Source organism: Bidens hawaiensis, unplaced genomic scaffold, assembly GCF_021521415.1.
Source record: "Bidens hawaiensis isolate Kalapana, Puna unplaced genomic scaffold, B.hawaiensis_p1.1 tig00000237_1, whole genome shotgun sequence".
Classification (NCBI taxonomy): domain Eukaryota; kingdom Viridiplantae; phylum Streptophyta; class Magnoliopsida; order Asterales; family Asteraceae; genus Bidens; species Bidens hawaiensis.
Window position 1 is genome coordinate 1,981,967 of NW_027491021.1, and position 24,081 is coordinate 2,006,047.

Consider the following 24,081-nt stretch of genomic DNA (forward strand, 5'->3'; position numbering starts at 1 on the left):
ACAACCTACCAACAACATCTGAAGTTGCGGCTTTAATCGTAGGAGACATTTCTGACTTCCTTCAGCCTCATGATATTCTTGTAACTACTATGGGCGGTAAAATAATACCTATAAGTGAACTACATCCTTCATATGCCCCTCTTCAATATCCAATCATATTTACTAACAGTGAAGATGGCTATCGAGTTGACATATATCATAGAGGTGTTAACGAGGGTGATGACAGCAAACGACCTTTTACTACAATGAGGGAATGGTTCGCCTTTAGGATTCAGGATAGGCTCAATCAGTTCTCAATTATTTTAAACTTAAGGAGGTTGTTACAACAGTTTTTAGTTGACGCTTATACGATGATTGAAAGCGAAAGACTTTTTTTATACGTATTCAACAAACAAAACTAAGATCATCAACATACGAGAACCTCATGAATCTAAAAGATCAAGGAACATCCAGTGTTTCAAAAGTGGGACGCACCGTCATATTACCTTCGTCCTTTACAGGAGGTGCTCGGTATATGACTCAAAACTACCTGGATGCTATGACACTATGCAAATGGTTTGGATACCCTGATTTTTTTATAACAGTAACGTGCAACCCAAAGTGGCCCGAAGTTACAAGATTTCTTAAAGACACCGCTCTTAACTCAGAGTATAGGCCCAACATCTTGTGTAGATTGTTTAAAATCAAGCTTGAAGCCCTGTTAAAAGACCTGAAGGATAAAGCGGTCCTCGGCAAAGTACAAGCAGGTATCAATCCTTTACATATGTTTCTTTCATCGTATTTTCTAATATAAGAGTATTACAGTTTTGTAGAAACATATAACTGAAACCCGTTAATGTTTTTATTTATAAACAAAACTTTTCATGCAGTTGTTTATACAATCGAATTTCAAAAGCGTGGTTTGCCTCATGCTCATATGTGCTTATTTATGCATGCCAATCATAAGCTTCCCGATGTAGAACACGTTGACCCTTTTATTTCTACGGAGATTCTAGATAAGAATGAGGATCCTGAATTACATTACCTTGTGAGTGAATTGATGATTCACGGTCCATGTGGTGCCCATAATCCGACCTGCTCGTGCATGTTTGACAACCAATGTTAAAATAAATTCCCAGAGAACTTTCGCGATGCAACATCTGTCGATTCATGTCACACCCCGTAACCGCAGCGGAAACGTACACGGGATGCAACAGACACATCTGATATCAACAGCATTGCTTATAAAGAAAATACCACTACATTAATTTATAACATATTACATTGTTGCGAGTTTCATTACTGTCTAGGTGTTACACACATATTTTTACCGATAAGACATTAATAAATTCATTACAAAACATAGAGCAGCAAGCTTCCAACAGGTAGCACAGATAGTTAAGCACATATCAATCATTCCAACTTGGGCATACCTAGAAAACATGTAAAGAAAACGGGTCAACTACGAATAGTTGGTGAGTTTCACTAATTTAAATAAACACTGACAAATCATTTTAATAATCATTTATTAACAATATAATCATGCTGGGAACTATGTTACCCCAGGACATTTCCATTAACTTTCTGGGAACTATGTTACCCCAGAACAATAATAACCCCTGGGAACTATGTTACCCCAGAACAATAATAACCCCTGGGAACTATGTTACCCCAGAACAATAATAACCCCTGGGAACTATGTTACCCCAGAACAATAATAACCCCTGGGAACTATGTTACCCCAGAACAATAATAACCCCTGGGAACTATGTTACCCCAGAACAATAATAACCCCTGGGAACTATGTTACCCCAGAACAATAATAACCCCTGGGAACTATGTTACCCCAGAACAATAACACATGATAAACATTTTATATATTCTGTGCATCAGACCATATATATATAAATGTACAAGTATTTCCATACGATCGGTATGTACTTAAATACTTTAAATAAGACATGTTTTCCGCCCCGGGAAAATATAATTAAAACAATTCATTAAAAGGGGCTCGTGAAAACTCACCTTTTGTGAGTCGGTGAGTAATACAAGGAACAGCTACGTGCCTGGATCTGTAATATAATATCTAGTCGTTACTATATAATTCCCATAACTTAAATACGTATCAATCGGTACATCTGGGAACATTGTTAACCCAGTACTGTACTCGATTCGGGGACTATGTTAACCCCGTGACACTTCTAAGGACTCAGATTGTGACATTGCTTAGAGTTTGACAGTCAATTTAGTTAAGGTGATGAAATTATAGCTCGGTTTGACACCCCGTTTGGCCGTGGGGCCCGTTTCCGTCATTTCGGTGCCGGAAACGGTAAAATCGGGTAAAATTACCCAAATCATCGGAATTATTTTCGGATGATTTATTTTTACTTAATTTACTTAGATTTATGAAATAGTCCATTTTTAGAGTTTTCATGTACCAGTCAGCTCGCTTATGCGAACTTTGCCGGTTTACACGTTTTAAGCTTTAAAAACTTGTTTTTATGTTCTTTTTAGCACAAATAATTACCCGATTAGTCTCGGGTCTTGAAATTTTGCACAAAACTTAATTTGACAGTAAGGAATTTTGTAAAAATTTTCCAGATTTATTTTCTTATATTTACATTTATTTATCTATTTTTAAATCTTATTAAAACACTAAATATATCAAAAATACCAAAACACTTTAGAAAAATCCCAAATTTTTCTGGAATGATCCTTGTCATCCTCATAACTTTCTGGAATTTTTACAGATTTATTTTCCTATATTTACATTTATTTATCTATTTTTAAATCTTATTAAAACACTAAATATATCAAAATACCAAAACACTTTAGAAAAATCCCAAATTTTTCTGGGATGATCTCTATCATCCTCATAACTTCCCGGAATTTTTCCAGAATTTAAAACTTATTTTTCAAGCCATTTTCACCCAAAACCGAGCTAGAAAGCCCTAGAACTCGTTTCACCGAAAAGCCTACTTAGACTTTTCCAACTGAGCTAAAATTTTGTGGGTGACTTTTATATGTTATAAAAAGCTTATCTTAAATTTTCCGGAATTTTTCATCATGTTTTGCTATTTTTCACTATTTTTGGCCAAAACCGAGCATTAAATTCACCAAATATTCATCTTTTATTCAAAAATTACCAAAAATTCACAGATCTCTTATTTTCATGTGTAGATCATCTCTGTGAAATTTCGTGACCCAAATCTAAGCACACAACAATCTGTCCATAATTCATACACACACGAAAACCGAACTATTTTGTGTTTTCTAGCTTTAGATCGCAAGGATCTCGGTTTCTAGCCTTTGCTAGCCGCTAGATACAACACTTACAAGCACATCAACACCACACCAAGCAAGTTATACCCACAATCAAGCCATTTCTTTCCTAGTGTCGGTTAAAACATCAAAACAACGATTTTGACCGTAAATATCCGTTCTCGACTCTTTTTATTCATTTCTTGGACCAAGATCCCTTGTATAACTTGTATACATCTCTTGGTCATGCAAGAGTCGGTTTCATCTTGGATTTTCACCCGTCTTTCACATGGAAAATTCATTTGACAAGATTTCAACCGTAAAAATTCATTCTAAACACTTTTAACTAATTACTTGGATCAAGATCCTTTGTATAACTTGTATACATCCTTTGATCACACGAGAATCGGTTTCATCTCGGGTTTTCACCCATTTTTCACATGAAACTTCCTTTTCTCAAGAATTATGAAATTAAAAACAAGATTCAAGCTTCAAAACAAGTGTTATACCTTCAAGTCTTTGGTAGAAATCAAGGAAATGGATGGATGTTTGAAGGTTGAGAGAGTTTGAGAGAATTTGTGTGAAGAAAAAAAAGAAAATGTAATGTGTAAAGGGGTGAGGGTGGCCGGCCTAAAGGTGGTGTGGGGGGTGGGTCCCACAAGTTCAATATTAGCCACACATTTGGATTACACAATCCGGATAATGTTGTGGATAGTCTGGTTCAGTTCGTTTCTCGTTTAAACTCGTAATTCGGCTTAAAATGAGCCTAAAATGGTCGTTTTTCGGGTTAAAACAAAATTTACATAAAACTGATTTAAAAACTTTAAAAACTTAACCCATGACGTTAAAACATCATATTATTAATAACTACGCATCTTTTTCGGCTTAATTGATCGTCTCTTGCTTGGTTTGGTGTTAAAGGTTTCGTTTAGCGTACCGACGTACCATTAAATCGAAATCCCTTTTCTGTGCTATATTTCACTTATCCCGAAGCATTAATACTTCGTGAACATCACTAAACATTATATACTTCGTCTATAATGTAATTCCCGATTCTTTCGGGTTTCAATAATCGTTCATTGGTTAGTTGTAATTCCAATACGTTTCACTATATACTCGAGTATGATTCGTACTGTGAATCATATATACTCGTATAAACGTACTATAACACATATAGTCAATATTAAATAACACGTAAATAGTATATTCCGGCTAGGGTATACCTAGATTTGCCGGAATCGTTACATTCTCCCCCCGTTATAAAAATTTCGTCCTCGAAATTTTATGCGTCAACTACTTCCTTTTGAGGAAATAGGTGGGGGTATTTCTTCCGAAATTCATCCTTTCGTTCCCAAGTAAATTCTGGGCCTCGTTGCGAATTCCATCTAACTTTGACCAACGAGATCTTATTGTGTCTAAGTTGCTTGATCTTACCGTCCACTATTTCGATGGGCTCCTCTACGAAGTTGAGCCTATCACTTATTTGAACACCCTCTAAGGGTAACACCGATGTCTCATCCGCCAGACATCTTTTCAAATTCGACACATGAAACACGTTATGAACTGCACTTAGTTCCTCAGGCAGTTCTAGTCGGTAAGCTACCGGACCGATCTTTGCAGTGATGTTGAATGGTCCAATGTATCTAGGGGCCAACTTCCCCGCCTTTCCAAATCTGACCACTCCTTTCCAGGGTGATACTTTCAAGTATACCTTTTCACCCTTCTCAAATGACAACGGTTTTCGACGGGTATCAGCATAACTCTTCTGCCGATCCCGCGCGGCTTTCAGGTTGTTCTTAATTTCAAGAATCTTGCTGGTCGTCTCCTGGACCAGATCCGATCTAATGACCTGCGGGTCACCCACTTCAGACCAGCAAAGTGGTGATCGGCACTTCCGCCCATACAATGCTTCATAAGGTGCTGCCTTTATACTGCTGTGATAACTGTTATTATAGGAAAATTCAACGAGTGGGAGATGTTGATCCCAATTTCCCTTAAAGTCCAGTACGCAAGCACGAAGCAAATCCTCCAAAGTTTGAATGGTCCTCTCAGACTGACCATCGGTCTGAGGGTGGTAAGCTGTGCTTAGGTCAATACGTGTTCCCAATGCTTCTTGGACAGCTTGCCAAAGTTTGGAGGTGAAATGGCTATCCCTATCGGAGATGATCGAGATGGGTATGCCATGACGAGACACTATTTCATTTATATAAATTTGCGCAAGTCTCTCAGTGTTAAAAGTATTCCTAATTGGAATAAAATGTGCCGATTTGGTTAATCGATCCACGATTACCCAAATCGCATCATGACCTCGGGGTGTCTTGGGGAGATGTGTCACAAAATCCATTGTGATCTGCTCCCACTTCCATTCGGGAATTTCCGGCTGTTGTAGCATTCCCGAGGGTTTCTGGTGTTCCGCCTTAACTCTCGCACACGTCGTACACTTGCCGACGTATGTGGCTATATCCTTTTTCATACCTGGCCACCAGTAAAATTCTTTCACATCCTTGTACATTTTATCTGATCCCGGATGTATGGAATATTTCGATTTATGTGCTTCATCCATGATCAAATCACGAAGGTCATGGAGGGTCGGGATCCAAATCCGATTTTTGAAATAAAGAATTTCGTCCACACGCTGTTCGAAATTCTTCTCATTCCCGTAAAGTCCTTCTTTATCCAATTGGCCCTCTTTCAACGCCTCGCGTTGAGCGACTCGAATCAAATCTGAAAGGTTCGACTGGACTATCATCCCCAACGCTCGCACACGTAGTGGCTTGACTCGATCCTTTCTACTCAAGGCATCGGCTACAACGTTAGCCTTGCCGGGGTGATATCGTATGTCACAGTCATAGTCACTCAGCAACTCGACCCATCTTCGTTGCCTCATATTCAGTTCTTTCTGATCGAATATGTGTTGCAAACTTTTATGATCAGTGAATATGGTGCACTTTGTACCGTAGAGATAGTGTCTCCAGATTTTAAGTGCAAAGATGACTGCTCCCAGTTCCAAGTCATGAGTAGTGTAGTTTTTCTCATGAACTTTTAACTGTCGAGACGCATAGGCTATGACCTTTTTATTTTGCATTAACACGCATCCTAACCCTTTACGGGATGCGTCACAATATACAATAAATCCATCGTCTCCGTCGGGGAGACTTAAGATTGGCGCTTGGCACAATCTTTGTTTTAGCGTTTGAAACGCCGTTTCCTGCTCTTCACCCCATTCATATTTCCGATCCTTTTGAGTCAGGAGGGTTAAAGGTTGGGCGATGCTGGAAAAGTTCTCTATAAATCGACGATAGTATCCAGCTAAGCCTAAGAATTGGCGGATTTCCTTCGGAGATTTAGGCGCTTGCCAATTCTTAATAGCTTCAACCTTACTCGGATCAACGTGTATTCCTTGGTGGTTTATAACATGACCGAGGAATTGCACCTCTTGTAACCAGAAGTTACACTTGGAGAATTTTGCATATAACTTCTCCTGATCCAGGAGCTCTAAAACTAACTTTAAGTGTTGCTAGTGCTCCTCTTTACTCTTCGAGTATATCAAAATATCGTCAATAAATACAATGACGAACTTGTCGAGATAGGGTTTACAGACTCGGTTCATGAGATCCATGAACACCGCTGGCGCATTTGTTAGCCCAAAAGGCATAACTAAAAATTCGTAGTGGCCGTAGCGAGTCCGAAACGCGGTTTTTGGGATATCCTCCTCTTGAATTCTAACTTGGTGGTATCCCGATCTAAGATCAATTTTTGAGAAATAGCTCGCACCTTGTAGTTGGTCGAACAAATCATCGATTCGGGGAAGAGGATATCTATTTTTGATGGTTAATTTGTTCAATTCCCTGTAGTCAATGCACATTCGAAGGCTTCCGTCCTTCTTTTTCACAAATAGTACAGGTGCACCCCACGGGGAATAACTGGGACGTATAAACCCCTTATCCAACAATTCCTGCAACTGGTTGGATAGTTCTTGCATCTCGGACGGTGCAAGTCTGTAAGGGGCCTTAGCAACAGGGCCGGCTTGAGGTAATAAGTCGATTCTGAATTCGACTTGTCGGGTTGGCGGTAATCCAGGAAGTTCCTCTGGAAAAACTTGTGGAAATTCGCGTACCACGTGAATATCGTCCACCCGTTTTTCCTCAGAATCAGCGGCCGTCAGGCTCGCTAGATACGCCACACATCCCTGACGTATATATTTCAACACCTTGAGGTGGGATATAAATGGTATCATGGTGCCGGATTTTTCTCCCTGCACTAATACCTCCTCGTCATCCGACACCCGGATCTTGACGGTTTTCTTTTCACAGTTTATTTCTACCCTATTACGTGCCAACCAATCCATTCCCACTATCACGTCAAAACTACCCAATTCTACCGGTAACAAGTCAATCAGGAAGGATTGTTCGCTTAGAATAAAAGGGCAATTCCGAACAATCCGATTAACTATCATGGTTTTACCGTTAGCGACCTCTACGGTGTAGGGTTCTATGGTTTCACCAATAGGAAGGTTTGCTATCGAAAGGAATCTAACGGAGACAAAACTTCTATCGGCGCCTGTATCAAATAATACAGAAGCGTAATGATCAGAGACGAGGAAGGTACCTGTCACTACGCTGGGGTCCTGGCGCGCCTCGTTCGCTCCCATCACAAATGCCCGGCCTCGCGCCGGATTGGACGCCGATGGCTGACCCGCGAGTTGTCTCCCGTTTCCTCCCTGATTCAGTTTCGGGCAGTTCCTTTTGAAGTGATCCGTGCTGCCGCATTCGTAGCAAGCACGGCTAGTGGTCACCATCTGGTTTCCTTGCGGGTTCTGCTGTCGGGCTGGTTGAGTTCTAAATGGTTGCGCACGAATAGGTTGCGGTTGACGGTTCAGGTTGTTCAGATTTGTCTTACAATTTGGTGCGTAGTGTCCAACCCGGCCACACCGGTGGCACACCACCTCCTTGCACACGCCACTATGGTGGTAACCACATTTCCCACATTTAGGAAACGTTCCCCTCTGCGGTTCTTGCCTTCCGCCCGAACTAGTCATGGCATAGCTCTGGGCAGCGGGCCTAGCTCGTTTACCTTGCTGTTTCTCTCGGACCCTATTGTCATACGTACCTCGCTTTCCCCCAGCCGACTCCCCCGTCGTCTTTATCGATCCGCTCCTTAAGAAATCATACGTGACAATACCAGCCTGTGTCACTGCACCCTCATACGTCTGGTGCCCTCCCGCGTTAACTATACTCCTCACTACTGGAGTAAGTCCCCAAATATAACGTTCCACCCTCTTTGACTCTGGGGTGACCAACCACGGCACTAATCGTGACAGTTCATTAAACCGGTTGGTATATCCCAAGTGGTCCGCCCCATGCATCTCTAGGTTCCACAACTCATGTTCCAGTTTCTGCAATTCATTCTTTGGGCAGAAATGTTTCAAAACAAGATCCTTAAGCTCTGCCCAGGTCATGCGGTTTGTCGCCGCCTGACCTCGAGTCTGTACTATGGTGTTCCACCATGTCAAGGCATGGTCTGTGAACGTACAGGTGGCGTACTTAACGACACAATCCTCGGGACAGTTGCTGATATTTACCACTGATTCTATTTTCTCTAACCATTTCACTAACCCATTCGGTCCTTCCGACCCGTTAAATTCTAAAGGCTTGCATAACATAAAGTCCTTGATTGAACAACCCCTGGATGGTCCAGTGCGGTTGGTCTCTACAGTAGGGATAGGGCCATTACTGTCGGTAGCGACCACCGTAGGCGGTGCGTCATTACTCGGCATAGTGTTGTCATTCCTTGGAGGATTAGCATTTTGTTCCCCGTCATTATTTATGGGCGTTTGATTGCTCGGAGGGGTTGGATTGGTCGAGTTATTAATACTGGCGGCGATGCGCGATACTATATCCGGTATCGCCGCCTCCAACTGTTGAGCAATCAAACGGCTCACATCTACTTCCGATATTTTCGTTGATCGTTTCGGTGCCATTCTACACAATCATCAAAGAAATACATATAATCAATACCATCTCAAATCATAAAACACAATACATATTTCATTCATTAGTAAACATGGATACATATTACACAAACATCAGTTTACATACTTTCCAGTCAACATTACCTAACTAAGTTTTATTACAAGGGCCCTATGTCGGTATCATCTCGACATAACCCGCAATGGGTCAGTGCTTGAATGATACCCAAAAGTATCGATAATGATATGCCCTCCAAGAGACCCCCTATGGGCCAGTGGTTGTACTGTAACTAAACAAGATTCACTCCGTGTTAGTATCACCACTAACTACTTACACGGAGTATCAAAAAGCGGTTCAAAATTCTACCATCTAACACATATACACATGGTGGTAAACCAACCCCACCAACACCGCCACCAGCACTACCAACACCGCCACCATGACCCGCATTCGGGTTTCCATCTGGCCGATCAACCAGTGGGAGTATGAACACTCCCTTTTTAACTGGTCAATAGCATACTGGTGATCCAGTATGCAGTCCCCGAGGTACGTCCGCCTCTGTACCCCCACGACCAGGGCGGCAGAGTGCTCGTTCACCTGTTCGGTGAGAACACGTAGCCAAGCCGCCAAGTCCCGCTCCTGCCTTGGAAGACCCCACACAGGTAGGGTCGCAGGCTCGGGTTGGGGGCGGGAAGACTCGCCCCGGTGGTATGTGGATCTGGGTGGGGTAACAGTGGGCGGAACATACGGGGCACTGATCCGCGCCGTGAGGCGGGGACCGTGTCTGGGGGGAATCGGGGCGGTCTGTGGTGCGGGCGGGGTAGGAGACCTGGTAACCCTAGCATGGGAGGGTAAACTAGCACTCCTAGCTGGGGTGGTCTGTCTAGAAGTACTATGACTAGCCTCCGAAGGCTCGGAGCTGGGTGCTACACTTGGGCTTCCAGAGGCCCCGGAACTGACCTCTTCCGGGTCCTCTTCCGTCGACACACTAGGTGTTCTTGCCATTTTTACCTGCACACAAGTTAACAAACATATAGTCCCTTTTTATAGTGTAATTCAAAATCAAATTAACATGCACTTACTTATACAATTTTACCACATAATAATATTATCATATACTTACACATATGTTGCCAATTTTACCTATTTAAATTCCCCGTGACTTCCCCTTAATTCCCTCGTGCAGACAAGTCTGTTATTATGTTCCGGACCATAATAACCCACTTGTCCATCCAAGTTCATCCCGATCTCGTCACTATATATTATTAGTTGATATTCAGATCCTATAATACTTGAGCTACTGGTTATATTTTAGGTATCTTTTTCAGACATCCTAATTCTTTATAACCAATGGCTCTGATACCAAGTTCTGTCACACCCCGTAACCGCAGCGGAAACGTACACGGGATGCAACAGACACATCTGATATCAACAGCATTGCTTATAAAGAAAATACCACTACATTAATTTATAACATATTACATTGTTGCGAGTTTCATTACTGTCTAGGTGTTACACACATATTTTTACCGATAAGACATTAATAAATTCATTACAAAACATAGAGCAGCAAGCTTCCAACAGGTAGCACAGATAGTTAAGCACATATCAATCATTCCAACTTGGGCATACCTAGAAAACATGTAAAGAAAACGGGTCAACTACGAATAGTTGGTGAGTTTCACTAATTTAAATAAACACTGACAAATCATTTTAATAATCATTTATTAACAATATAATCATGCTGGGAACTATGTTACCCCAGGACATTTCCATTAACTTTCTGGGAACTATGTTACCCCAGAACAATAATAACCCCTGGGAACTATGTTACCCCAGAACAATAATAACCCCTGGGAACTATGTTACCCCAGAACAATAATAACCCCTGGGAACTATGTTACCCCAGAACAATAATAACCCCTGGGAACTATGTTACCCCAGAACAATAATAACCCCTGGGAACTATGTTACCCCAGAACAATAACACATGATAAACATTTTATATATTCTGTGCATCAGACCATATATATATAAATGTACAAGTATTTCCATACGATCGGTATGTACTTAAATACTTTAAATAAGACATGTTTTCCGCCCCGGGAAAATATAATTAAAACAATTCATTAAAAGGGGCTCGTGAAAACTCACCTTTTGTGAGTCGGTGAGTAATACAAGGAACAGCTACGTGCCTGGATCTGTAATATAATATCTAGTCGTTACTATATAATTCCCATAACTTAAATACGTATCAATCGGTACATCTGGGAACATTGTTAACCCAGTACTGTACTCGATTCGGGGACTATGTTAACCCCGTGACACTTCTAAGGACTCAGATTGTGACATTGCTTAGAGTTTGACAGTCAATTTAGTTAAGGTGATGAAATTATAGCTCGGTTTGACACCCCGTTTGGCCGTGGGGCCCGTTTCCGTCATTTCGGTGCCGGAAACGGTAAAATCGGGTAAAATTACCCAAATCATCCGAATTATTTTCGGATGATTTATTTTTACTTAATTTACTTAGATTTATGAAATAGTCCATTTTTAGAGTTTTCATGTACCAGTCAGCTCGCTTATGCGAACTTTGCCGGTTTACACGTTTTAAGCTTTAAAAACTTGTTTTTATGTTCTTTTTAGCACAAATAATTACCCGATTAGTCTCGGGTCTTGAAATTTTGCACAAAACTTAATTTGACAGTAAGGAATTTTGTAAAAATTTTCCAGATTTATTTTCTTATATTTACATTTATTTATCTATTTTTAAATCTTATTAAAACACTAAATATATCAAAAATACCAAAACACTTTAGAAAAATCCCAAATTTTTCTGGAATGATCCTTGTCATCCTCATAACTTTCTGGAATTTTTCCAGATTTATTTTCCAATATTTACATTTATTTATCTATTTTTAAATCTTATTAAAACACTAAATATATCAAAATAGCAAAACACTTTAGAAAAATCCCAAATTTTTCTGGGATGATCTCTATCATCCTCATAACTTCCTGGAAGTTTTCCAGAATTTAAAACTTATTTTTCAAGCCATTTTCACCCAAAACCGAGCTAGAAAGCCCTAGAACTCGTTTCACCGAAAAGCCTACTTAGACTTTTCCAACTGAGCTCAAATTTTGTGGGTGACTTTTATATGTTATAAAAAGCTTATCTTAAATTTTCCGGAATTTTTCATCATGTTTTGCTATTTTTCACTATTTTTGGCCAAAACCGAGCATTAAATTCACCAAATATTCATCTTTTATCCAAAAATTACCAAAAATTCACAGATCTCTTATTTTCATGTGTAGATCATCTCTGTGAAATTTCGTGACCCAACTCTAAGCACACAACAATCTGTCCATAATTCATACACACACGAAAACCGAACTATTTTGTGTTTTCTAGCTTTAGATCGCAAGGATCTCGGTTTCTAGCCTTTGCTAGCCGCTAGATACAACACTTACAAGCACATCAACACCACACCAAGCAAGTTATACCCACAATCAAGCCATTTCTTTCCTAGTGTCGGTTAAAACATCAAAACAACGATTTTGACCGTAAATATCCGTTCTCGACTCTTTTTACTCATTTCTTGGACCAAGATCCCTTGTATAACTTGTATACATCTCTTGGTCATGCAAGAGTCGGTTTCATCTTGGATTTTCACCCGTCTTTCACATGGAAAATTCATTTGACAAGATTTCAACCGTAAAAATTCATTCTAAACACTTTTAACTAATTACTTGGATCAAGATCCTTTGTATAACTTGTATACATCCTTTGATCACACGAGAATCGGTTTCATCTCGGGTTTTCACCCATTTTTCACATGAAACTTCCTTTTCTCAAGAATTATGAAATTAAAAACAAGATTCAAGCTTCAAAACAAGTGTTATACCTTCAAGTCTTTGGTAGAAATCAAGGAAATGGATGGATGTTTGAAGGTTGAGAGAGTTTGAGAGAATTTGTGTGAAGAAAAAAAAGAAAATGTAATGTGTAAAGGGGTGAGGGTGGCCGGCCTAAAGGTGGTGTGGGGGGTGGGTCCCACAAGTTCAATATTAGCCACACATTTGGATTACACAATCCGGATAATGTTGTGGATAGTCTGGTTCAGTTCGTTTCTCGTTTAAACTCGTAATTCGGCTTAAAATGAGCCTAAAATGGTCGTTTTTCGGGTTAAAATAAAATTTACATAAAACTGATTTAAAAACTTTAAAAACTTAACCCATGACGTTAAAACATCATATTATTAATAACTACGCATCTTTTTCGGCTTAATTGATCGTCTCTTGCTTGGTTTGGTGTTAAAGGTTTCGTTTAGCGTACCGACGTACCATTAAATCGAAATCCCTTTTCTGTGCTATAATTCACTTATCCCGAAGCATTAATACTTCGTGAACATCACTAAACATTATATACTTCGTCTATAATGTAATTCCCGATTCTTTCGGGTTTCAATAATCGTTCATTGGTTAGTTGTAATTCCAATACGTTTCACTATATACTCGAGTATGATTCGTACTGTGAATCATATATACTCGTATAAACGTACTATAACACATATAGTCAATATTAAATAACACGTAAATAGTATATTCCGGCTAGGGTATACCTGGATTTGCCGGAATCGTTACATTCTCCCCCCGTTATAAAAATTTCGTCCTCGAAATTTTATGCGTCAACTACTTTCTTTTGAGGAAATAGGTGGGGGTATTTCTTCCGAAATTCATCCTTTCGTTCCCAAGTAAATTCTGGGCCTCGTTGCGAATTCCATCTAACTTTGACCAACGAGATCTTATTGTGTCTAAGTTGCTTGATCTTACCGTCCACTATTTCGATGGGCTCCTCTACGAAGTTGAGCCTATCACTTATTTGAACACCCTCTAAGGGTAACACCGATGTCTCATCCGCCAGACATCTTTTCAAATTCAACACATGAAACACGTTATGAACTGCACTTAGTTCCTCAGGCAGTTCTAGTCGGTAAGCTACCGGACCGATCTTTGCAGTGATGTTGAATGGTCCAATGTATCTAGGGGCCAACTTCCCCGCCTTTCCAAATCTGACCACTCCTTTCCAGGGTGATACTTTCAAGTATACCTTTTCACCCTTCTCAAATGACAACGGTTTTCGACGGGTATCAGCATAACTCTTCTGCCGATCCCGCGCGGCTTTCAGGTTGTTCTTAATTTCAAGAATCTTGCTGGTCGTCTCCTGGACCAGATCCGATCTAATGACCTGCGGGTCACCCACTTCAGACCAGGAAAGTGGTGATCGGCACTTCCGCCCATACAATGCTTCATAAGGTGCTGCCTTTATACTGCTGTGATAACTGTTATTATAGGAAAATTCAACGAGTGGGAGATGTTGATCCCAATTTCCCTTAAAGTCCAGTACGCAAGCACGAAGCAAATCCTCCAAAGTTTGAATGGTCCTCTCAGACTGACCATCGGTCTGAGGGTGGTAAGCTGTGCTTAGGTCAATACGTGTTCCCAATGCTTCTTGGACAGCTTGCCAAAGTTTGGAGGTGAAATGGCTATCCCTATCGGAGATGATCGAGATGGGTATGCCATGACGAGACACTATTTCATTTATATAAATTTGCGCAAGTCTCTCAGTGTTAAAAGTATTCCTAATTGGAATAAAATGTGCCGATTTGGTTAATCGATCCACGATTACCCAAATCGCATCATGACCTCGGGGTGTCTTGGGGAGATGTGTCACAAAATCCATTGTGATCTGCTCCCACTTCCATTCGGGAATTTCCGGCTGTTGTAGCATTCCCGAGGGTTTCTGGTGTTCCGCCTTAACTCTCGCACACGTCGTACACTTGCCGACGTATGTGGCTATATCCTTTTTCATACCTGGCCACCAGTAAAATTCTTTCACATCCTTGTACATTTTATCTGATCCCGGATGTATGGAATATTTCGATTTATGTGCTTCATCCATGATCAAATCACGAAGGTCATGGAGGGTCGGGATCCAAATCCGATTTTTGAAATAAAGAATTTCGTCCACACGCTGTTCGAAATTCTTCTCATTCCCGTAAAGTCCTTCTTTATCCAATTGGCCCTCTTTCAACGCCTCGCGTTGAGCGACTCGAATCAAATCTGAAAGGTTCGACTGGACTATCATCCCCAACGCTCGCACACGTAGTGGCTTGACTCGATCCTTTCTACTCAAGGCATCGGCTACAACGTTAGCCTTGCCGGGGTGATATCGTATGTCACAGTCATAGTCACTCAGCAACTCGACCCATCTTCGTTGCCTCATATTCAGTTCTTTCTGATCGAATATGTGTTGCAAACTTTTATGATCAGTGAATATGGTGCACTTTGTACCGTAGAGATAGTGTCTCCAGATTTTAAGTGCAAAGATGACTGCTCCCAGTTCCAAGTCATGAGTAGTGTAGTTTTTCTCATGAACTTTTAACTGTCGAGACGCATAGGCTATGACCTTTTTATTTTGCATTAACACGCATCCTAACCCTTTACGGGATGCGTCACAATATACAATAAATCCATCGTCTCCGTCGGGGAGACTTAAGATTGGCGCTTGGCACAATCTTTGTTTTAGCGTTTGAAACGCCGTTTCCTGCTCTTCACCCCATTCATATTTCCGATCCTTTTGAGTCAGGAGGGTTAAAGGTTGGGCGATGCTGGAAAAGTTCTCTATAAATCGACGATAGTATCCAGCTAAGCCTAAGAATTGGCGGATTTCCTTCGGAGATTTAGGCGCTTGCCAATTCTTAATAGCTTCAACCTTACTCGGATCAACGTGTATTCCTTGGTGGTTTATAACATGACCGAGGAATTGCACCTCTTGTAACCAGAAGTTACACTTGGAGAATTTTGCATATAACTTCTCCTGATCCAGGAGCTCTAAAACTAACTTTAAGTGTTGCTAGTGCTCCTCTTTACTCTTCGAGTATATCAAAATATCGTCAATAAATACAATGACGAACTTGTCGAGATAGGGTTTACAGACTCGGTTCATGAGATCCATGAACACCGCTGGCGCATTTGTTAGCCCAAAAGGCATAACTAAAAATTCGTAGTGGCCGTAGCGAGTCCGAAACGCGGTTTTTGGGATATCCTCCTCTTGAATTCTAACTTGGTGGTATCCCGATCTAAGATCAATTTTTGAGAAATAGCTCGCACCTTGTAGTTGGTCGAACAAATCATCGATTCGGGGAAGAGGATATCTATTTTTGATGGTTAATTTGTTCAATTCCCTGTAGTCAATGCACATTCGAAGGCTTCCGTCCTTCTTTTTCACAAATAGTACAGGTGCACCCCACGGGGAATAACTGGGACGTATAAACCCCTTATCCAACAATTCCTGCAACTGGTTGGATAGTTCTTGCATCTCGGACGGTGCAAGTCTGTAAGGGGCCTTAGCAACAGGGCCGGCTTGAGGTAATAAGTCGATTCTGAATTCGACTTGTCGGGTTGGCGGTAATCCAGGAAGTTCCTCTGGAAAAACTTGTGGAAATTCGCGTACCACGTGAATATCGTCCACCCGTTTTTCCTCAGAATCAGCGGCCGTCAGGCTCGCTAGATACGCCACACATCCCTGACGTATATATTTCAACACCTTGAGGTGGGATATAAATGGTATCATGGTGCCGGATTTTTCTCCCTGCACTAATACCTCCTCGTCATCCGACACCCGGATCTTGACGGTTTTCTTTTCACAGTTTATTTCTACCCTATTACGTGCCAACCAATCCATTCCCACTATCACGTCAAAACTACCCAATTCTACCGGTAACAAGTCAATCAGGAAGGATTGTTCGCTTAGAATAAAAGGGCAATTCCGAACAATCCGATTAACTATCATGGTTTTACCGTTAGCGACCTCTACGGTGTAGGGTTCTATGGTTTCACCAATAGGAAGGTTTGCTATCGAAAGGAATCTAACGGAGACAAAACTTCTATCGGCGCCTGTATCAAATAATACAGAAGCGTAATGATCAGAGACGAGGAAGGTACCTGTCACTACGCTGGGGTCCTGGCGCGCCTCGTTCGCTCCCATCACAAATGCCCGGCCTCGCGCCGGATTGGACGCCGATGGCTGACCCGCGAGTTGTCTCCCGTTTCCTCTCTGATTCAGTTTCGGGCAGTTCCTTTTGAAGTGATCCGTGCTGCCGCATTCGTAGCAAGCACGGCTAGTGGTCACCATCTGGTTTCCTTGCGGGTTCTGCTGTCGGGCTGGTTGAGTTCTAAATGGTTGCGCACGAATAGGTTGCGGTTGACGGTTCAGGTTGTTCAGATTTGTCTTACAATTTGGTGCGTAGTGTCCAACCCGGCCACACCGGTGGCACACCACCTCCTTGCACACACCACTATGGTGGTAACCACATTTCCCACATTTAGGAAACGTTCCCCTCTGCGGTTCTTGCCTTCCGCCCGAACTAGTCATGGCATAGCTCTGGGCAGCGGGCCTAGCTCGTTTACCTTGCTGTTTCTCTCGGACCCTATTGTCATACGTACCTCGCTTTCCCCCAGCCGACTCCCCCGTCGTCTTTATCGATCCGCTCCTTAAGAAATCATACGTGACAATACCAGCCTGTGTCACTGCACCCTCATACGTCTGGTGCCCTCCCGCGTTAACTATACTCCTCACTACTGGAGTAAGTCCCCAAATATAACGTTCCACCCTCTTTGACTCTGGGGTGACCAACCACGGCACTAATCGTGACAGTTCATTAAACCGGTTGGTATATCCCAAGTGGTCCGCCCCATGCATCTCTAGGTTCCACAACTCATGTTCCAGTTTCTGCAATTCATTCTTTGGGCAGAAATGTTTCAAAACAAGATCCTTAAGCTCTGCCCAGGTCATGCGGTTTGTCGCCGCCTGACCTCGAGTCTGTACTATGGTGTTCCACCATGTCAAGGCATGGTCTGTGAACGTACAGGTGGCGTACTTAACGACACAATCCTCGGGACAGTTGCTGATATTTACCACTGATTCTATTTTCTCTAACCATTTCACTAACCCATTCGGTCCTTCCGACCCGTTAAATTCTAAAGGCTTGCATAACATAAAGTCCTTGATTGAACAACCCCTGGATGGTCCAGTGCGGTTGGTCTCTACAGTAGGGATAGGGCCATTACTGTCGGTAGCGACCACCGTAGGCGGTGCGTCATTACTCGGCATAGTGTTGTCATTCCTTGGAGGATTAGCATTTTGTTCCCCGTCATTATTTATGGGCGTTTGATTGCTCGGAGGGGTTGGATTGGTCGAGTTATTAATACTGGCGGCGATGCGCGATACTATATCCGGTATCGCCGCCTCCAACTGTTGAGCAATCAAACGGCTCACATCTACTTCCGATATTTTCGTTGATCGTTTCGGTGCCATTCTACACAATCATCAAAGAAATACATATAATCAATACCATCTCAAATCATAAAACACAATACATATTTCATTCATTAGTAAACATGGATACATATTACACAAACATCAGTTTACATACTTTCCAGTCAACATTACCTAACTAAGTTTTATTACAAGGGCCCTATGTCGGTATCATCTCGACATAACCCGCAATGGGTCAGTGCTTGAATGATACCCAAAAGTATCGATAATGATATGCCCTCCAAGAGACCCCCTATGGGCCAGTGGTTGTACTGTAACTAAACAAGATTCACTCCGTGTTAGTATCACCACTAACTACTTACACGGAGTATCAAAAAGCGGTTCAAAATTCTACCATCTAACACATATACACATGGTGGTAAACCAACCCCACCAACACCGCCACCAGCACTACCAACACCGCCACCATGACCCGCATTCGGGTTTCCATCTGGCCGATCAACCAGTGGGAGTATGAACACTCCCTTTTTAACTGGTCAATAGCATACTGGTGATCCAGTATGCAGTCCCCGAGGTACGTCCGCCTCTGTACCCCCACGACCAGGGCGGCAGAGTGCTCGTTCACCTGTTCGGTGAGAACACGTAGCCAAGCCGCCAAGTCCCGCTCCTGCCTTGGAAGACCCCACACAGGTAGGGTCGCAGGCTCGGGTTGGGGGCGGGAAGACTCGCCCCGGTGGTATGTGGATCTGGGTGGGGTAACAGTGGGCGGAACATACGGGGCACTGATCCGCGCCGTGAGGCGGGGACCGTGTCTGGGGGGAATCGGGGCGGTCTGTGGTGCGGGCGGGGTAGGAGACCTGGTAACCCTAGCATGGGAGGGTAAACTAGCACTCCTAGCTGGGGTGGTCTGTCTAGAAGTACTATGACTAGCCTCCGAAGGCTCGGAGCTGGGTGCTACACTTGGGCTTCCAGAGGCCCCGGAACTGACCTCTTCCGGGTCCTCTTCCGTCGACACACTAGGTGTTCTTGCCATTTTTACCTGCACACAAGTTAACAAACATATAGTCCCTTTTTATAGTGTAATTCAAAATCAAATTAACATGCACTTACTTATACAATTTTACCACATAATAATATTATCATATACTTACACATATGTTGCCAATTTTACCTATTTAAATTCCCCGTGACTTCCCCTTAATTCCCTCGTGCAGACAAGTCTGTTATTATGTTCCGGACCATAATAACCCACTTGTCCATCCAAGTTCATCCCGATCTCGTCACTATATATTATTAGTTGATATTCAGATCCTATAATACTTGAGCTACTGGTTATATTTTAGGTATCTTTTTCAGACATCCTAATTCTTTATAACCAATGGCTCTGATACCAAGTTCTGTCACACCCCGTAACCGCAGCGGAAACGTACACGGGATGCAACAGACACATCTGATATCAACAGCATTGCTTATAAAGAAAATACCACTACATTAATTTATAACATATTACATTGTTGCGAGTTTCATTACTGTCTAGGTGTTACACACATATTTTTACCGATAAGAAATTAATAAATTCATTACAAAACATAGAGCAGCAAGCTTCCAACAGGTAGCACAGATAGTTAAGCACATATCAATCATTCCAACTTGGGCATACCTAGAAAACATGTAAAGAAAACGGGTCAACTACGAATAGTTGGTGAGTTTCACTAATTTAAATAAACACTGACAAATCATTTTAATAATCATTTATTAACAATATAATCATGCTGGGAACTATGTTACCCCAGGACATTTCCATTAACTTTCTGGGAACTATGTTACCCCAGAACAATAATAACCCCTGGGAACTATGTTACCCCAGAACAATAATAACCCCTGGGAACTATGTTACCCCAGAACAATAATAACCCCTGGGAACTATGTTACCCCAGAACAATAATAACCCCTGGGAACTATGTTACCCCAGAACAATAATAACCCCTGGGAACTATGTTACCCCAGAACAATAACACATGATAAACATTTTATATATTCTGTGCATCAGACCATATATATATAAATGTACAAGTATTTCCATACGATCGGTATGTACTTAAATACTTTAAATAAGACATGTTTTCCGCCCCGGGAAAATATAATTAAAACAATTCATTAAAAGGGGCTCGTGAAAACTCACCTTTTGTGAGTCGGTGAGTAATACAAGGAACAGCTACGTGCCTGGATCTGTAATATAATATCTAGTCGTTACTATATAATTCCCATAACTTAAATACGTATCAATCGGTACATCTGGGAACATTGTTAACCCAGTACTGTACTCGATTCGGGGACTATGTTAACCCCGTGACACTTCTAAGGACTCAGATTGTGACATTGCTTAGAGTTTGACAGTCAATTTAGTTAAGGTGATGAAATTATAGCTCGGTTTGACACCCCGTTTGGCCGTGGGGCCCGTTTCCGTCATTTCGGTGCCGGAAACGGTAAAATCGGGTAAAATTACCCAAATCATCCGAATTATTTTCGGATGATTTATTTTTACTTAATTTACTTAGATTTATGAAATAGTCCATTTTTAGAGTTTTCATGTACCAGTCAGCTCGCTTATGCGAACTTTGCCGGTTTACACGTTTTAAGCTTTAAAAACTTGTTTTTATGTTCTTTTTAGCACAAATAATTACCCGATTAGTCTCGGGTCTTGAAATTTTGCACAAAACTTAATTTGACAGTAAGGAATTTTGTAAAAATTTTCCAGATTTATTTTCTTATATTTACATTTATTTATCTATTTTTAAATCTTATTAAAACACTAAATATATCAAAAATACCAAAACACTTTAGAAAAATCCCAAATTTTTCTGGAATGATCCTTGTCATCCTCATAACTTTCTGGAATTTTTCCAGATTTATTTTCCTATATTTACATTTATTTATCTATTTTTAAATCTTATTAAAACACTAAATATATCAAAATACCAAAACACTTTAGAAAAATCCCAAATTTTTCTGGGATGATCTATATCATCCTCATAACTTCCTGGAATTTTTCCAGAATTTGAAACTTATTTTTCAAGCCATTTTCACCCAAAACCGAGCTAGAAAGCCCTAGAACTCGTTTCACCGAAAGGCCTACTTAGACTTTTCCAACTGAGCTCAAATTTTGTGGGTGACTTTTATATGTTATAAAAAGCTTATCTTAAATTTTCCGGAATTTTTCATCATGTTTTGCTATTTTTCACTATTTTTGGCCAAAACCGAGCATTAAATTCACCAAATATTCATCTTTTATCCAAAAATTACCAAAAATTCACAGATCTCTTATTTTCATGTGTAGATCATCTCTGTGAAATTTCGTGACCCAACTCTAAGCACACAACAATCTGTCCATAATTCATACACACACGAAAACCGAACTATTTTGTGTTTTCTAGCTTTAGATCGCAAGGATCTCGGTTTCTAGCCTTTGCTAGCCGCTAGATACAACACTTACAAGCACATCAACACCACACCAAGCAAGTTATACCCACAATCAAGCCATTTCTTTCCTAGTGTCGGTTAAAACATCAAAACAACGATTTTGACCGTAAATATCCGTTCTCGACTCTTTTTACTCATTTCTTGGACCAAGATCCCTTGTATAACTTGTATACATCTCTTGGTCATGCAAGAGTCGGTTTCATCTTGGATTTTCACCCGTCTTTCACATGGAAAATTCATTTGACAAGATTTCAACCGTAAAAATTCATTCTAAACACTTTTAACTAATTACTTGGATCAAGATCCTTTGTATAACTTGTATACATCCTTTGATCACACGAGAATCGGTTTCATCTCGGGTTTTCACCCATTTTTCACATGAAACTTCCTTTTCTCAAGAATTATGAAATTAAAAACAAGATTCAAGCTTCAAAACAAGTGTTATACCTTCAAGTCTTTGGTAGAAATCAAGGAAATTGATGGATGTTTGAAGGTTGAGAGAGTTTGAGAGAATTTGTGTGAAGAAAAAAAAGAAAATGTAATGTGTAAAGGGGTGAGGGTGGCCGGCCTAAAGGTGGTGTGGGGGGTGGGTCCCACAAGTTCAATATTAGCCACACATTTGGATTACACAATCCGGATAATGTTGTGGATAGTCTGGTTCAGTTCGTTTCTCGTTTAAACTCGTAATTCGGCTTAAAATGAGCCTAAAATGGTCGTTTTTCGGGTTAAAACAAAATTTACATAAAACTGATTTAAAAACTTTAAAAACTTAACCCATGACGTTAAAACATCATATTATTAATAACTACGCATCTTTTTCGGCTTAATTGATCGTCTCTTGCTTGGTTTGGTGTTAAAGGTTTCGTTTAGCGTACCGACGTACCATTAAATCGAAATCCCTTTTCTGTGCTATAATTCACTTATCCCGAAGCATTAATACTTCGTGAACATCACTAAACATTATATACTTCGTCTATAATGTAATTCCCGATTCTTTCGGGTTTCAATAATCGTTCATTGGTTAGTTGTAATTCCAATACGTTTCACTATATACTCGAGTATGATTCGTACTGTGAATCATATATACTCGTATAAACGTACTATAACACATATAGTCAATATTAAATAACACGTAAATAGTATATTCCGGCTAGGGTATACCTGGATTTGCCGGAATCGTTACAATTCACAAGGTTATCCCAAGTATAGAAGACGCGATTCTGGTCAATTTGTTCAAAAAGGATACATTCAATTAGATAACAGAAGTGTGGTCCCCTACAACAAGTACCTATTAAAACGATATAAAGCACACATTAATGTTGAATGGTGCAATCAGGCATCATCTATAAAGTATTTGTTTAAATACATCAACAAAGGACCTGGTCGAGCTACTGTTTTTTTTTCAAAAAACAACACACAAGCAAACGTGGAACAACCAGAGGTCGATGAGATCAAACAATTTTATGATTTTCGTTATTTATCTGCTTCTGAGGCAGCTTCGCGTATTTTCGGCTATGATGTCCATTACAGGATGCCTTCTGTTACCCGCCTACCTTTCCATCTTCCTAGACAACAACATGTAGTTTATGGTGCGGATGATAATCTTGATAATGTCTTGGAAAAAGTTGAGAGCGTCTCCTCTTCCATGTTTACAGGTTGGATGAAGTGCAACGAAAAGTATGCTAGCACACGTAAATTGACTTACGTTGAATTACCTACTGAATTTGTTTGGCATGCTCAATCCCATCATTGGGAACGAAGAAAATCGGGATTTTCCATAGGAAGAATTCATGCCGTGTTTCCTGCAGCTGGGGAAGCGTACTTCTTACGAATTCTTTTGAACAGAGTTAAAGGTCCACAATCGTTCGAAGAAATCTGTACCGTTAATGGTCGTCTTCAACCTTCGTTTAAAGATGCATGCTACTCTCTTGGATTGTTAGAAGACGATCAAGAATACATTGAGGCAATTGAAGAGGCAAGCCATTTATCGTTGGTTCACGGAGTACGCACGTTGTTCGCTAATGTTGTCAACTGGCAGCCTTTCTAGACCAGAGCATGTAT

The 24,081-nt window shown here is 40.9% G+C and overlaps 1 protein-coding gene across 1 annotated transcript; it reads left to right on the forward strand.

Annotated features, from left to right (window-relative positions):
• The first annotated feature begins 424 nt into the window (after positions 1 to 424).
• Positions 425 to 24,067, forward strand: LOC143610850 (uncharacterized). The gene is made up of 3 exons (XM_077085236.1): positions 425 to 746; positions 870 to 1,027; positions 23,357 to 24,067. The coding sequence occupies exons 1-3, from the start codon at positions 425 to 427 to the stop codon at positions 24,065 to 24,067; spliced, it is 1,191 nt and encodes a 396-aa protein (XP_076941351.1).
• The last annotated feature ends 14 nt before the right edge of the window (positions 24,068 to 24,081 follow it).